Source organism: Myxine glutinosa, chromosome 5 (assembly GCF_964187855.1).
Source record: "Myxine glutinosa chromosome 5, kmMyxGlut1.1, whole genome shotgun sequence".
Classification (NCBI taxonomy): domain Eukaryota; kingdom Metazoa; phylum Chordata; class Myxini; order Myxiniformes; family Myxinidae; genus Myxine; species Myxine glutinosa.
The window spans coordinates 24,115,395-24,131,998 of NC_136265.1; the positions used below are offsets into that span (position 1 = coordinate 24,115,395).

General features: G+C 43.0%; 1 protein-coding gene across 1 annotated transcript in view; it reads left to right on the plus strand.

Moving 5' to 3' along the window:
* Positions 1-1,408: 1,408 nt before the first annotated feature.
* Positions 1,409-16,604, plus strand: part of LOC137427842 (uncharacterized) — a 38,065-nt gene continuing 22,869 nt past the window's right edge. The window contains exons 1-2 of the mRNA XM_068117608.2: positions 1,409-1,892; positions 12,336-12,392. Coding sequence (XP_067973709.2) covers positions 1,724-1,892; positions 12,336-12,392 — 226 coding nt within the window. The 5' untranslated portion in view covers positions 1,409-1,723. The remainder of the gene's footprint in view (positions 1,893-12,335; positions 12,393-16,604) is intronic.

The window sequence follows — 16,604 nt, forward strand, 5'->3', positions numbered from 1 at the left end:
GCTGCTCGCCACTCGCGCAACTACGACTCCTACTCTACATCCTCGGGAGGCCCGCGAGGAACCTCGGCAGCCTCCCCCGAGGACTTGACCAGCCCCTCTGTCGGCTCAACCCCACGGCTGCGTTTTTTCGCACGTATCGAGGCCGGGCCCTGCTCGAGCCTTCTCGGCACTGCCGAGCGCGCCTGCGAACTACGTACACGCCCGTGGAGTGCCTTCTGGGGGGGGGGGGGGGGGCGCATGTAGCGGTTACCTTATTCACATGTCACGGTTAACTTATCCGCATGTGACGGTTACCAATACCATATGTTTGGTCTAATTCACGAGCACGGGCTTTTGGTTGTGTGGTCGTGACGCACGCGCGGCTGTTGGAGCCACGCCGTCCGAAGAGGGTTTTTGGTTTTATATAAGCCATTACGACTTCCGTTCGCGAGCAGTTGCTGGAGATTTCTGTACAATAAACAAGCTTTGTACCCAACGAAATGGCCTCTTCTTCTTGTCTTCGGCAACTCCTAAATTATTATATTATTTAATGTACACACACAGAGCTGGTCCAAAGGCGGCTAATTGTGGCAAAACGAGAGAATGACGGTGTTGTGTTCCCCTGAAAGAGGGGGCAAGACCGGTTCAGAGACAAGGACCAGGTGACAGGCACAGACGAAGGGGAAAATGGAAGAAATAAAATTCAGAGACCAAAACTCCACTGTAATCGCGCACACTGCGCATGCGCCAAAGGCATCGATTCGCATTCTGACGTCATTTCGAAAGACACGTCATTTCCAGCAGTGATTGATGCACGAGGCGGGAACTGATAAAAAGTTTGGGATCAATAAATTAAAGGGATTAGTTACCAATAACTGTTAATGAAGTGGGTGGGGTGGGGGGAGTTACAACTTAGTTAGTGGGCGTTAAGGATCCCACGGTAACTTACACAAAGAGTAGGTGACTTATCTCCAGCACTCTGAATAAATTACTAATCCCTTCTCGAACCTACGGAGAAATTAATGAACAAAAATAGGAGGATTACTAAAACTGAGGGATTGCTAAAAGTGGAGGACAACCAAAAATGGGAGATCCCGGGAGGTTGAGCATGATGGTCTTAAATTAGTATGTGTACCCGTACCGTACGTACTTTGTAGATTGGAGTTAGGCGGCACTTAAACAGCGGGATGACGCTGCACGCCCACTTCGACGAGATATTGAACGTCTAAGTTGTGGGGTTGTCAAGGGTTACCATGTAGTTGTATTTTGTTTAAATCCTCCTCCATATGAGGATCACGTGGGATCGATTGGGTTTGTCGTGTGGGCGGGATTTGTGGTGTGGGCGGGGTTTGTGTCCTGCACAGAGTTCGCGGATTGGCTAATTGGGTTGAGTGGGATGGGCTTATTGGAGATTTCTTGTATTCCTTGTTCATTCCCTTCTGCGTGTGTATCGCGTAGGCGGAAGTTGTCCATTCTCCCTTTAACCTTATCACCATCAGACCGATTTATGTTCCTGAAGTTAAAATGAAAATATGAATAAATAAAAAATAGAATCGTGGGTTTCATCTTAGTCCGAGTGATTCCGGTCAATTATACGAACCTTGTAATTGCTTTTCTTCCGGGGATTCATATCACGTGATTCACTTCAGTGACTCAAGGTATCACGTTTGTGTCCGTTACTCGTTGGAGTATCGGTGACACTGTCAGGTGGAATCGAACGTGGTGGATCCTCGAGCTGCGGATCATGGACCGAGACCCCTCGGGCGCCCCCGATCCGAGCTCCTGGGACTCCAAGTCGGGCGATGATGGAGGGAACAGAAAGGATCCGGGAGGGGATGCTGGGATCTGCGGATTCAGGATCCTGGACGTTCAGAACCTTCGTGATGGAGGGGACGAGGTTTACCTGGGAACAGGTATGGATGGGGTTCTCTCATTGAACTTGAAGTGACAATTATGTTGGGGCGCATATATTTATGACGTATGCACCGAGGCAACCAAGTGGGCGGGAGAGCAATTACCTCAGAGCTCGTTTTCCACAGAAACTGCAGGTACTTAAAATTAAATCAATTGAATATTTATTATTTAAGCCTCCCCCTATTACTGCTATAGCTATAACTCAATAAGGTGGAGGGAGGCTTTTACCTGGTGTAAGAGTTCATTCTCCAATTCGTGCCCCCAATCTTCAATTGAGTTCTCAGAGTCTTTACCTCAGAGTCTCCACCTCAGAGTCTCCACCTCAGAGTCTTTACCTCAGAGTCTTTACCTCAGAGTTTTTACCTCAGAGTTTTTACCTCAGAGTTTCTTCGACCCCAAGATGATGCCCCTCATCCTTCCCTCTCCTCAGACCTTGACAAGATCACAAACCCACCCAATCTACTTTCTCAACAGCAGCCTCGAAGAGGTTCAGTCACTCAAACTTTTGGGTCTCGCTCAGCCATGGAAAGTCATGAATTTCCGGGGTAAGCTACATTTCCAAGCTGGCCTCCAAAGCCAGTCGCCGCCTGGGCATCCTCCGTCGTGCGAACTCCTTCCTTGGCACACCTGAGCTCCTATGCACCTACAAGGCTTTCATCCGCAGCTTGATGGAATACTGCTCTCCCTTCTGGGCCGGCTCCCCGCCGCACATCCAGCTCAGCTTGACACCATGGAAACCAAGGCCTTCACTTCAAGATCTTTGATCAAGATTAAGACTTCAAAAACCTCTTGCGATGAAGCTGAGTCTACGGGCCTATCACTTCACCATTGCCGACAGGTTGCTGGTCTCTCTGTCTTCTTCGGCCTTATTTCTGCTCTTGCACCCCCTCCCCTCCCCTCCCCTCCCCTCCCTTCCCCTCCCCTCCCCCCCTCCCTTCCCCTCGCCCCCCCCCTCTCCGTGCCCCGTCATAAAACTGAATCTGCAATGAAGTTGTGCACCTGATATTTGTTTGGCACCTTTTTGATCATAATCGCCCTGCGTTCGCGAAGCGAAAAGCAGGGTTAGGCATTCGGGTACGTGTGTACGTGTGGCGTACGTACATGTCTGCATTTTTAAAATTCATTTTCTCGGCAAACGTTGGTCCGATTGACATGAAATTTTACCATAGGAGCGTCTCCATCTGTAGAATTTTTTTATTCATAGATTATGACAGCATTGGTCACGTAGTACGGACGCCATCTTTGAAAATCGTTACACCTCTGCATCTCCCAAACCGCTCAATTGAAAAAGTTGAAACAAGGCTCACTTTCAAGTGCTCACAATGTGGAATAAGATATGATGATGATGACCATCGGAGCCTTCATTATGACATCATAATTCGACAAGTGTAACGCTTGATCTGATCAGTATGAAAAAAATATATTCCTCTGCAAATGCTAGTCCGATGGACACGAAATTTGTACCATATGAGCGCCTCCTCCTGTGGAATATTTTAATGATAATTATGACGTCATAGGTCCAGTCATACAGGCATAATCTTGGAAAAATAAAATGTTGCACCTCCATATCTCTGAAACCTCTCCATGGAAAAATTGAAACATGGCACATTGTAAAGAATTCCCCATGGGGAAATAAGATATGTTAATTATGATGTCATCGGTACCTTATTTATGACGTCATAATTTGACGGACAACGCTTGGTCTGATCAGTTTGAAATGTATTCAGTGTGATCTATGCAACAATTATATTGGAGAATATAAATTCATGATGTCATCACTCACGTGGTCTGGCAGCCATATTGGATCAAAGAAAAAAAATAAAAGTAAAAAAACAGAAGAGTTGGCTCGCACCAAGTTGACTGTGCAGGATAAGTATTCTATGAATACCATCTAGTTAACAAAAAGCACCTTTTTAATCATAATTAACAAAAAGCAGCCTTTTTGATCATAGCTTGAATATAATCGTCCTCCGATTTTATTTTATTTTTTTTCTTCACGGTTGTTTTTTGGGATAGATTTCAGATGTGGAGAGGTTTTCTTAATTTACACTCTATCCTGAAATGTTGAAGGTCAAGGTCATATGGCGGTCCGAAAAAAATATCATCCTCATTCGATCGTGGGTGCCGGGGGAGGCTTACCCATGGCGATTACTTTGTGATCACAGATATAGACTTCACTTTGACACGTGGACGATCCATGAAAATAATATTTTTAATTGACGTACTTCATTGGACTCTAACATAATTGGTCACAGTGTACCTATGTACGACTGACTACAACTACTACTTGAATGGTGCCAACTTGTGGAGTCGCCAAGACGAGTTTTCCTCATTGATCCAGACCTATCCCTGTTGTCTCTCTCCACCACCACCTTTCACTTCAATATTGGTCTGACCCAATCCAGAAACAAACGTTTCCCTGAACACAGACTGAACTAAAACGGCACTCGGTAGAGCACATACCTCCGTCGGGCTGAACGGTTTATGGTTTGTATCCCACCATTAGGCCGGATCTGGATCTGGATCCAGACGTGGACCATAATCTAATCAGGTTGTGCTCGTCACTTAACCAAGGCATCCACCTCATTTTGTCATAACTTGTCCACAACCTTTTGAAATATCGGAACACACTGTACATCGTGTTTGGCCCTATCGCACAATGGTGAGACATAATTTAAATAATTTGTCTAATCTGTATCCGGATTAGAATTTTCACGAAAAGTGAATCGATTCTTCCTTGTCACACACCCAATCTGTCCACCGAGTTTCGTCCGAAACCGTCCGCACCTTTTGGAGGTATCGTGCCATATATTTTGGTTTTAGCCCTATCACTCGGTGATGAAGAATCATTTAAAACTAGAACGGCATTCTTCGATATCACGACGTCGACCGATATGCCTCCGCCCACATTATTACATCATGATAAATACTTGTACCAAGTTTGAATTAGATTACTTCAGCCGTTCTCAAGTTATAGCCCTATAACAGACTTTGACCTTTGACCTCTTGCCCCAAATTCTAATCAGTTCATCTTTACATCATTGTACATACCTCTACCAAGTTCGAATTAGATCACTTCCGCCATTCTCAAGTTATAGACATATTACAGACTTTGACCTCTTGGCCTGAAATTCGAATCAGTTAATGTTTACATCATTATACATACCTCTACCAACTTTGAATTGGATAACTTCAGCCGTTCTCAAGTTATAGCCCTATACCAGACTTTGACCTTTGACCTCTTGGCCCCAAATTATAATCAGTTAATGTTTACATCATTATACATACCTCTACCAACTTTGAATTGGATAACTTCAGCCGTTCTCAAGTTATAGCCCTATACCAGACTTTGACCTTTGACCTCTTGGCCCCAAATTCTAATCAGTTAATGTTTACATCATTATACATACCTCTACCAACTTTGAATTGGATAACTTCAGCCGTTCTCAAGTTATAGCCCTATACCAGACTTTGACCTTTGACCTCTTGGCCCCAAATTCTAATCAGTTAATGTTTACATCATTATACATACCTCTACCAACTTTGAATTGGATAACTTCAGCCGTTCTCAAGTTATAGCCCTATACCAGACTTTGACCTTTGACCTCTTGGCCCCAAATTCTAATCAGTTAATGTTTACATCATTATACATAATTGTACCAAATTTGGTCAGAATCCCATCACTGGTTCACAGGTTATCGCGGTAACAGGATTTTTTACCAAACATGACCTCTGACCTTTGGCCTTTGACCTCGTGACTTCAAAATCAAATCAGTTCATCTTTACCTCATTGTACATACCTGCACCAAGCTTGACCAAGATCCCTTTAGCCGTTCTCAAGTTATAGGCCATGGGGCATAGGGCTAAAATGTGCTCAATTTGACAATTTCGTGCAACAACGCAGGGGATTACTTAAAATTGCTATAGATGGGTTGGGGATGTGCTCCTGAACAAGAAACACCATGTCCCCAGACACCAGGGGTGCTCATTAATTTTTAACGCGCACTTGATGAAAATGCAAGTAAATATATATTCATCAACTATACGTTACTGCATTTTCTTTTATTTCTGGATAGTTTGAGGAGTAAAATGAAAAAAATTGATTGTGATATTGTTTCTAGACCTCCTTTTCACTAAAATACACCAATAAACATGATATTTTTGTATCTAGATAGTCATAGCGATAAGTTGAAAATGAATCCAATCTGAAAATATGGTCCGCCGCAGCTGAAACACATGTTGTGCCGCAAATAAATCATTTTTATTTTACTTTTTTTAAATTAACTTCTCACTTCTACCTTCTATGATCAGTTCATCTTCTTTGATTTGAAGAATGGCAATGAGTGGCAGTTGACGGCTGACTCCTTTTACTTTTTAGAAGATTCATTTTCAACTTATTTATTTAAAACAGTACAACATGTATACATTACGCATGTCATGGAAAGTGCTTGCATGATTAACAGTGTTTAAGAGTACTGTTACTTTTGCTTCGTTTCCATGTTCAATACATAATGTATACATGCCAGGATAAGGCAGACAGACATAAATAATTGAGACAATCAAATTTGTTTATGATATCTATTACATTATAATTTACATCATTGTTCAATTTACAGCTTTCAAGTTTGAGAAATTTGTACTATTAACTATATTCACAGGTATAAGGTCGAAATCATGAACACAGGACTTTCATTTAAACTCATTTAAATTTCATTTAAATTCTGAAACAGTTGGTATACTCTCCTCTTCATTATCTGTGCTGTCATCTGTTAAACTCCCTGCTGTATCGTCTACCAAGTCCTCGGCCAAATCTTCTGCTGATAGACACTCACTAAACACAATGTCACTCATGTTTCTACTTTTGGCTTTGATGAAGACTAACTGTGGAAAGCTTTTCTGTAGTCGCGTCTTCAGATGCCATGTTCGATATGGTGCATCGATGCCGCTGACATCTTTAATGGCGCGGATAAATATCTTATTGAGGTTACTCAATGTAAGAATTTCTTTGCCTATAATTAGACGCTTTCTGATGGTGTTTTGGCTGAATTTGTCAAAAGCATCAATATAGCCATTTTGAACTGGGGTCAATGGCTTGCCAGGTTTACTCAAAAATCTTGTGTAGTTCTTGTAGCAGCCATGATGGTACTGAAGCTCCCTGGCAACCAAGTCCTCCCCTTCTATTTGATGCAGCATTTGTACATCCTCTTTTGCTTTTGCAGCCTTTAGAAGTTGACCTCCACTGATGAGTTCACATTTTACTAGCCTTACCATTGACCTCTTTCCTGAGATGTGACTGCGCTTGTATTGGTTGCTATGGCAGAAAATGCACTCTTCAGGAAACATTATGTCGCCTGCTCCAATCTCTTTGGCTGCTGTTTGCATCTGAGGAACGCAACATTCTCTTTCTGCTGGGCTCTCCACTGCTTTCACTAACTACAAGTACAACTGGACCATCGTCAAGTTCGTTCATGTCTGTCCCGGCATCTGCATCAAACAGAAGGAAGAAACAAATTTTGAGTGATTAGAATTTAACTTTTTTTCAACAAATATGAAACATGTATTTATTTTCTTCCTACCTACCAACCATTGAATTATTGTCTAAACATAAATATACACAATTGTTTTCATTTTTTTTCTTCCAGTTACTTGTATACCCAATTTTTTCTGACAATATATTTTAAAAAATATATAATACAACAATTATATTTTTGTTTGGCCTTTAGGATATCATGGGATGGAACGTGCAATTTGATGCAACCATAAAAACTTGTGCCATCTCACGTTGGTATTTGCCCCAAATAAAGCCGGCAGCATCATCCATGCATTGACAAAATAGCGGTCACACTCAAAGTAACTGTGCAAGTAAACATTTGCACCTTAAAAGTATACATGCACACTGTGCACAAAAAATTGTCGATAGCTCCGCCGTCTTCCAGGATTTTTTGAGAAACTGTTTAGAACAAAGTCCACATGTTATTTTTTTTAATTGTCGATAGCTCCGACGTCTTCAAGGATTTCTCGGGAACTGTTAAAAACAAAGTGGGGTTTTTTTTCCGCCACCAAGACGGCAAAGTGTTTTTTCATATCTAATGTATTTCATTGATATTCAGTTGTTGTTTTTCTACTCAGATCAGTGAGTAAATTTTCTTTTTTGCCTCAATAGTAGGTGACGTTTTTTTTTTTCAAAAAACTTCCATGTCCCCCCCCCCCCCCCCAAGAATCTATTGGTGCATCCCTTGTTATACATTTGTACATGCTTTGCTAGTAAAAATATTAATGACCATGACCACCGCGCAAAAAAACAACAACAAAACAAAAATACAAAATAAAAATAAACTCAACATGTGTTTATTGTTTATAATTATAGAGTTTAAAATTTTGCAAACATCTGTCTTTTTTAGTAACAAATATCAAATCATGGTTTTTTAAACAACTTCTCCGACAAGGTAAACATACTTTTTATTACCATCATTTACAGGACAGTAAGAAGTACCTACCGTACAATTTAGTAAAAATGTGTAGTCTACATGTACAAAATTATTTCTTAATTCTTTGTGGATCCTAAAAACTGTAATGAGGTGTGATATGAGCCTGATGACATAAACCACAATATCCCCACATATCATGATACTATTACTAAAGTAAAAGAGCATGCTTGCAATAGTACGATTTGTATTATAAATTGTAGTCTTGAAATAGATAAACAAAATCATAAAATGTACATTTCATCATGCATGACTTGCTGAGTCTGCTGTACATTTGTCAATTGAATTTGAAGATACTACTCTTCTAAGGCCAACTCCAAATCTTCCGGAACTTGTTACTAACTTGCTTGAATCAAGCATGATGATTTATTTGATCATGATATATGGCAATGTAATGTGAATTCTATCATCACGATCAGATTCTATCATCATGATCATGTCTATGTTTGCAGAACAATTGAAACTTTTGGCTAAACTTAAAGCTTACTAAAAAAATTACTACATAATCATATTAACTTACCATGAGATGTAGATGTTTCGGTCTTTTTCTCCTTCAGCCTGTTCACTTTACTGATGTCACAAAAGCGACGTGAACAATCATAATGGTAGCCAATGTTGGGATTTTCTGGTTTGGCTTCAATGCAGGATTGTGTATCGGCAAAATCAAGCCCCAGCTTTACCGCACAGTCGGCCAGTAAATCGCGTTCTTTACAGTCATAGAGCAACCATTTACTCGCAAATTCAACAAAGCGGGCCCAGTTTTTATCATTGAATTGAATGAAATTGCTTTTAGTTTTATGGACAACATGCATCACGCAAAATTTGGACGAAAATTGAACAGGTTTTCCTGTCACTGCCGAAGCAATGGGCGTCGCCATCTTGGTTTGTCAGCTACCGAACGGAGCTTAGTATGAGCTGCGTGATTGGCCAATTACGGCACCTGACGTATCTGGAGCGCTCATTCGCTGAATTTATCATGTGAACAACCTTGTCCGCGAATTTTAAACCTGATTTTTTTATCGAAATTCTTTCTTTATTTGTATTTTAATGTGCAGGTATATTTATTGGGGACATTATTATATCGAATGGAACGAATATTTTGCTGATTTTCATGAATAAATCAAGTAATCCCCATTCCTGTTGCACGAAAAAGTGGATTTTAATGGTATGCCCCATGGCCTATTATCCCGGTAACAAAATCCTATCACAGACAGCCGGACGGACAACCTGGAAACATAATGCCCCCGGCGACGAAAGAAAATCTCTGATCTGGATCCTGATTCAAATCTTCACCAGAATTGAAACAATTCTTCCCTGTCACACACCCAATCTGTCCATCAAGTAGTTTCGTCCGAATCCATTCACAACCTTTTGAGATATCCTACTATTTATTTTTTGCCCTATCTCTCAATGGTGAAGAATCGCTTCAAAAAATTATCGGATCCAGATCCGGATATTCACCAAAATCTAATCATTTCGTCCGTGTCACAACTTGTTGAGATATCCTGTTCACAAACAAACGGACAGGGTTGAAAACATAACCTCCATCCTCCTTCCGTGGTGGAGGTAATAAAATCGTACAAGTTAAAGGATGTGAATATACAAAATATAATGTCTTCTCAGGGACGTGATAACATCACTTTTTCTTCAGTCGACAGTTCCATGTGAAGACGAGTTTCAACAAAGCGATTTGCTTTCATGAATAATGCATTGAATACGTGTGTCATTAAATACCTCCATCTTTAAATAAAGGGTGCCGAGAACAAAGTTGAAATTGATTGATTTAGTGTTACGAGACTGGAAACATCCACCTTCCCCCTGTAGCACTCCGTAATGCTTGGACATGCACGCCCCAACCTCCTAGTGTTACGTGGAATTGTGAGCTTGATGGAAGATGATTTACTGGTGCCTCAAATACGGTAGCTTTGGAATTGGATATAAAAGGTGTTCCAAAAAGACCTGTACAACTTTGGTTGTTAGATTTAGTACCACAAATTATACAATGATACCCCTTGTTTAATATGACACAGAAACTCATAAAGTGTTCTTTATTTTCAGGTCTGGTGGTTTAATGTAACATAAAATGGCGACTCCACAGGAAAAGCTCAGTGCGTCAAGTGGTTCATAGAGACGAGATCCGACACGCAAGTTCAGCGTAATTTCCGTACAAGGTATGGAAGGAATCCACCATCGCGGACTAGTATCAGAGAGTGGTACAAGAGGTTTAAGGAGACTGGAAGTTGGCAGAAACAGAAAAGTATCGGTTGACCAAACACAAGTGCAGCAGACGTTGAACGAGTACGTGAATCATTTCAACAAAGTCCCAGGAAATCGATCCGACGCGCATCCAGAGAACTGGGACTACCAACGACCACTGCACACAGGATTTTGTTGCATAAAATACTGAAGCTTTATACCTATAAGGTGCAGATTCTGCAGGAACTCAAACCACACATACGCGACAGTCCAAAGGTCAATATGTGGTGTGGCCTTCTCCATGACCACTTGGTGGGTCCGTTTTTCTTTTCAAAGGATACCTCGACCTCAACAATTTACTTGGAAGGATTCACCTTCCCACAGATTGAAGACCTGCAACCCGATATCATTTTCAACAGGACGGCGCTCCCCTTCATTGGGCTTTAGTCATTCGAGCCGTCCTGAATGTAAAAATTTCCAGGTTGCAGGATTGGCCGAGACAGACAAACCGCCTGAACCCCACAATCGACAGACATAAACCCTCTTGATTTTTTTTTTCTGTGGGGGTTTGTCAAAGATGTTGGCTACAACACCAAGGTAACAAACCTGCAGGATCCTCATTCTCGGATCACAGGTGCATGCGCACTGATGAACGCAAACATGCTCAGCCGAACATGGCAATAACTCGTTTACCGCTCACATTGAAGTGTATTGATGGTGTGCACAAAACCTCGAGTTTCTGTATCATATAAACCAAAGGGTATCGGTGTTTTATTTATGGTTCTAAATATATTAATGACCAAAGTTGTCTGGGTATTTTTGGAACATCGTGTACAGTAAATGTGTATCTAAAATATGCAAAAGTACTGTAATTATAGATATTACCATTCAACTTGGGGAAAAAAACTTCATAATTTACAGTAACTTTGCCCTCTGTGATTACATCACGTACTGTATGGTAAAATACTCTATCCTATAACTGGCACACGAATATAGTCTGCAGTTGGAATTTTTGGAACTTTTTTTAAACGTATAACCCGCGTGTTATTTGCATGAAAATACGGTACTACCGAGAAAACTACGCAAGGGATTCTTTGTGTATTGCATATGCTTCCCCAGGGTCTCCAAAACCGTCACACTCGCAATACTAGAACGGCACTCGGTAGAGCGCATACCTCCCCAGGCTCACCAGTATATGTTTTGTATCCCACTGATATGCCAGATCTGGATTCGGACCTGAACCAAAATCTAATCGGCTTGTTCTTGTCAACTAACGCACCTGTCCACCAAGTTTAGTTGTAACCCGTCCACAACTTTTTAAAATATCATGTTATATATCGCTTTTCGCCCGATCTCTCTATGGTTAAGAATCACTTCAGTAATTCTACTTGCCAGATCCTTTTCCAGATCTTCACCAAAATCCAATCATTTCGTCCTTGTCACATACACTACCTCTCTGCCAAATTTCGTCGGAATCCATCCACAACTTTTTGAAATATCTTGTTCATAGACAAGCAGACAAACAGACAAACATAACCTCCATCCACTTTCGGTGGTGGAGATAATGATAGTGTGATTACAGTATTGATTTCCTGATTATCTGAATTTTCTACCATGAAATTGGAATTTCTTCTTGTTTTTCATATTCAGAAACCTTTTTTGGTTTCTGCTTCAGAAGTGTTCAATATGTGGTTGTGTTGAGTGTTCTTTCTAGATGTTGTTTGGTGATTTGTTTAAAGTGGTTTTTTTGTTTCTCTACAGATCCTATTGTGGTGGTGAAGGTGGAACCTGAACCTGCAGATGATTCTCCCTCACAAGGTATGAATCCACAATGACCTTGTACAAGTTGAGGTTAACGATACTGGATGATGGGAATGGCAGGATGGGTTGTTATTGAGTTGGGTTTGAGACTCTTTTCCCCTTTTTATCCAAAAGTGTCGGGAGTAACTTGAAAAGAACCCTCCCAACTTGCATTTACAGGTTTTTCCTCACAATGTAAAACAACGTGTTTATTAGGGTTGTTGAAACCCTAATTGTTGAAACAGTTGTTGTTGAAACAGTTGTTGAAACTTGGTGCAGCAGTTAATCAACATGTGATTAAGTAAGTCGCTGGTGTACTTTCAATTTAGAATTGTAATTGTATGCCAGAGGTTCACAACATTCCCTCACGTTGGGCCTTCCCACGTCAGGTTTGGGTGAGATGCCAAGGGTATGGAAGGGAACATATCCCATCATTGTTACACATGGACCAGGCAGTCTAGAATTTGGCCGACAAGAATCGTGAAAAACAAGGATGGCTGTTATCAATATTATGGATAACTTATTATGCCTGTATAGTATGCAATATGAAAACATGGTATGCAATATTATGTCTGTTATCATGTTGGTACAAAGTGTGCAGCTGTGCATGATGGAATCCAAACTGTCCTTGTGACCAAAACCATGTCTGAAAATGAATGAATGAATACCCATTAGGGTGGCCCAATGAATGTTGAAAATATGCCATTCCACAAGGCCCCTGTTCCACCTGACAACAGGACTCTGCATGCAAAAAAATTGACAAAGTGGAACATGTTTAGAGGTCGCTAGCTTTTACGACTTTTTTGTTTCATCTTTTTTTTTTTTCGTTTAGGGCTGGAATATCGCTTCTGCCAGGAAAAGAGCCACCAGTGTCAAAGTCTCCATCTTCGATCATGGTCGTGTGTGTTTCAGATTTATTATAAGCGATTGTATCTGTGTTGTAGAGGAGTTCCACTCAGCTCTGCGCACTGGAGGACTGGAAGCTCAAGCCCATGGTCCAGAGACTGGTCTTTGACATGACAGCCCCCAACACCAGGCTGAGGATGGGAGCCTGCACCCTCCTTGAGAAGGCCCAGGACAAAGAGCTGGTCTGAATTGCCAGACGTGTTCTCCATCGCTCTGTGAGCAACTGTTGGGCCTGAGGTGGGGCTCTTCTAGCACTTCCAGAAGAACTGGCACTACATCAACACGGCTAACTTCTACCCCACCAGTGACAAGCTCTTCATCGGCATGCCATATGGCCTGCGACAGGAGATGACGTCGTTCCACATGCACCAGTCAAGAGCCGGACCCCACGAGTGGAATATGGAGAGCTGCGCCTCTTCTCCACGAACAGCCAATAATAGGCTAAAGGCATTCTAGTCAAAGTCCCCCGATGGACTCCACGTACCAAAGTCAAGCTCCTCAAGGTCGTCAACAATTGTGCCAAATGAGGAGTCGCTCTTGTCCATTCCTACAACACCGCACTGACGAAAGAAGAGATCCACAAACAATACCTGCTGCAGCTCGTCAGCAGCCACAGGAAAATGTTACCGGTCCCGATGAAGGTGGCTCTGCAGATCAATAAATAATGGGTGTGACGGTGTTTTTTAATTCCTCCGCTGACGAAGTTGCCATAGGCATTATATTGTTACGGACACGACTTAGATGTTGCTTGACCGAGCGGAATGGCCGCCGTGTTCGCACAGGTTACCCGATTACACTCGAACGTTGGCCGAATCGCGCTATGCTAAATCAATGAAGGAAAGGACACAACGGCTGGGTTAAAATGACACGACACCAAGGGTTCAGTTCTCAAGACCTCCGGAGGAGGTTATAATATTGCGGAAGGTCAGATTACAGGGATGAGAGGTACAACATAGGAAGGTAGGCACTTAGTTACGGTCTTATAATAGCCCCGACAGACGACAGATAAACAGGACAAAACTGACTCACACGGGGATTGATGGCAAGGAAAGGCGGGTTGGTCGATGGCTCAAGGTGCACTCTTGGCTCAGGGACAGAATCGACCCGGTCCGGTCCAATAGATGCGGGGAGGTATTCAGCGCTCGGAGGTGGCTACTTCTCTCTCCAAGCTGGGGGCGCATCTGACTTCACATCCGGTAAGTCGCTGCGTATCTCCGGCGGGGAGTGACACGCCCTCGGCTCGTTAGCTCCGCCCCAGATGGAATCGGCCCGTTGCTTCTCATTGGGTGCGGGGGGTTACCGGCTCCGCCCTTGACGAGGGGCCGACAGGCAGCCCCTTCGTGGTAACCCCGTCGGCGCACATGGGTAATGGCGGCTAACCGAGCCGGAGTGAGGACGCACGCTCCCCGCGCGCGCCGTTGTTGTAGTTGTTGTTGTAGTTGTTGTTTGGGGAAGAAGATGGGAGGAGGTATGGGAAGGTCCTAAACTCACTACTGGTGCCATACGATCACATTCTGGTGCAACGAAGAGTCAGAATTAATGGAAACGAGTCCTTAACTGACATAGACTAAGAATAACTAGCAAGATGTCCGACAGTTGTCTACGTGAGATGCGGTGGACCTGGGCACGACATTTAATGGGGGAAAAAGGGGAAGGTCGGTTCTACAGAGTGTTATTTACAGGCAATGGGACTAGGGAATGGGGGATTGGGGATAGTTGGGGAGTATTGGGGAAATAGGGGAATATTTACAAGCGGATATGGAGGCCAAATGCCATATCCGCAACATTGCACCCTTCTCTACCCTCGGGGCGTCCCGACCCGATAAATTTTTACCTATTTTAGTGTGGCACTCAGATGTAGTTCCCTCTACTATTAACTCTACCCTGAGTGCGACAGTTTTACGGATATTCACAAATGAGTAAATATGTCCCCCTGCGACGTTGCACCCTTCTCCTCACAGAAACACACCCACAGGATAACCGAATTGCGGAAAGAATTCGCAAACTAAACATACAGCCGGTAGGGAGCATTATTTACACAAGACTACGCTGATATTTACACTACGATCCAGGACCTGTTTTTGGAGGAACACATGCAGATGTTACGCATAGAGAGAGCACGCATGCCAGCATCGATACACCAACCCACGAGTGCTCTGTGGCCTTACGGCCTTTAATAATGTGCAGAGCACCCCATCCAAGCACCAAAAGCACCACCCCATCATGTACAGTCAGCACCATCCGGTGCACCAATAAAGTGTCTATAAATCACGGTGTGGTGTCGCAGCCGGCCGATGGTCTGCCGCTGGTCTTGCCTTCGTGTGGTGCACTTGGCCTTCTTGCTTCTTTAAAAATAAAGAAAGGCGCCAACCGCGTCCATTTCTTTATTGTGGCCGTCAGGGGGCCAACTATTAGTGGTTCACCTGTTTGGCATAGGTGCCACGTTGACCCAGAGGTCCATCAATGGGTGGTGCTTGGCCGCAAAAGAACTGCGGTCCATTGTGGGTGGCCACCAAAATTGCGGTCCATATGGTGTATCGATCCAGGCAGCAAGCAGCGAAAGTGCAGGCCCACAACTGCGGAGCCAGCACCTCTCTCTCCTCTCTCTCTGCCCCAAAGCCAGATCCTCGGAGGTGGGAGACAAAAGAAGCAGACAAGTGAGTAAGGTGGTAAGGGCGCAAAAGTGCACGCAATGTAAGGTAATGCACACTGGGGGCACATGGGAACCAGGTGAGACAGGTACGTTCCTACCGTACGCCCCCCCCCCCCCACCAGGTAACCTACATGGCCCCTCCCTTACCCCTTACTGTATCCACAAAACACAACACTACCCATAAACATCTACTTTACAAATCAACGAACGTCCCTACTGTCTTCCCCGTTCCTCCCATAAACCAAATTCGTCTTCTCTCCCTCCTAACCAATCAAATTTGCCATTTTCAACTCTCATCAAAATTTGCCATCTCCAACTCAACATCATAATTTGCCATCACCAATTCATCATCAGTCCCTCCTAAGGAGGGAGAGATGGAATCACCCCAATGTCTCATCCACGTCGTGATGCGTCTCACAAATCCAACAGCAATTCTCATTTCCTGCAACAGAACAAAGAAAACACAGGTGTGGAGTCATCATCATCACCACAGGTAAGTGGCTGCGTATGGTGCGACAGGTTCATCAATCCTAACTATTTCCTAAATGACTTTAACAACTTTACATTACCCGGGGTCTTTCTCCTGCCAAACCATTGGCCCTCTTACACTATGGGTTCTAAAAACCAATTCCCATTGACCAAACTGTGGTGCTTTTCAATTTGGGGTCTCA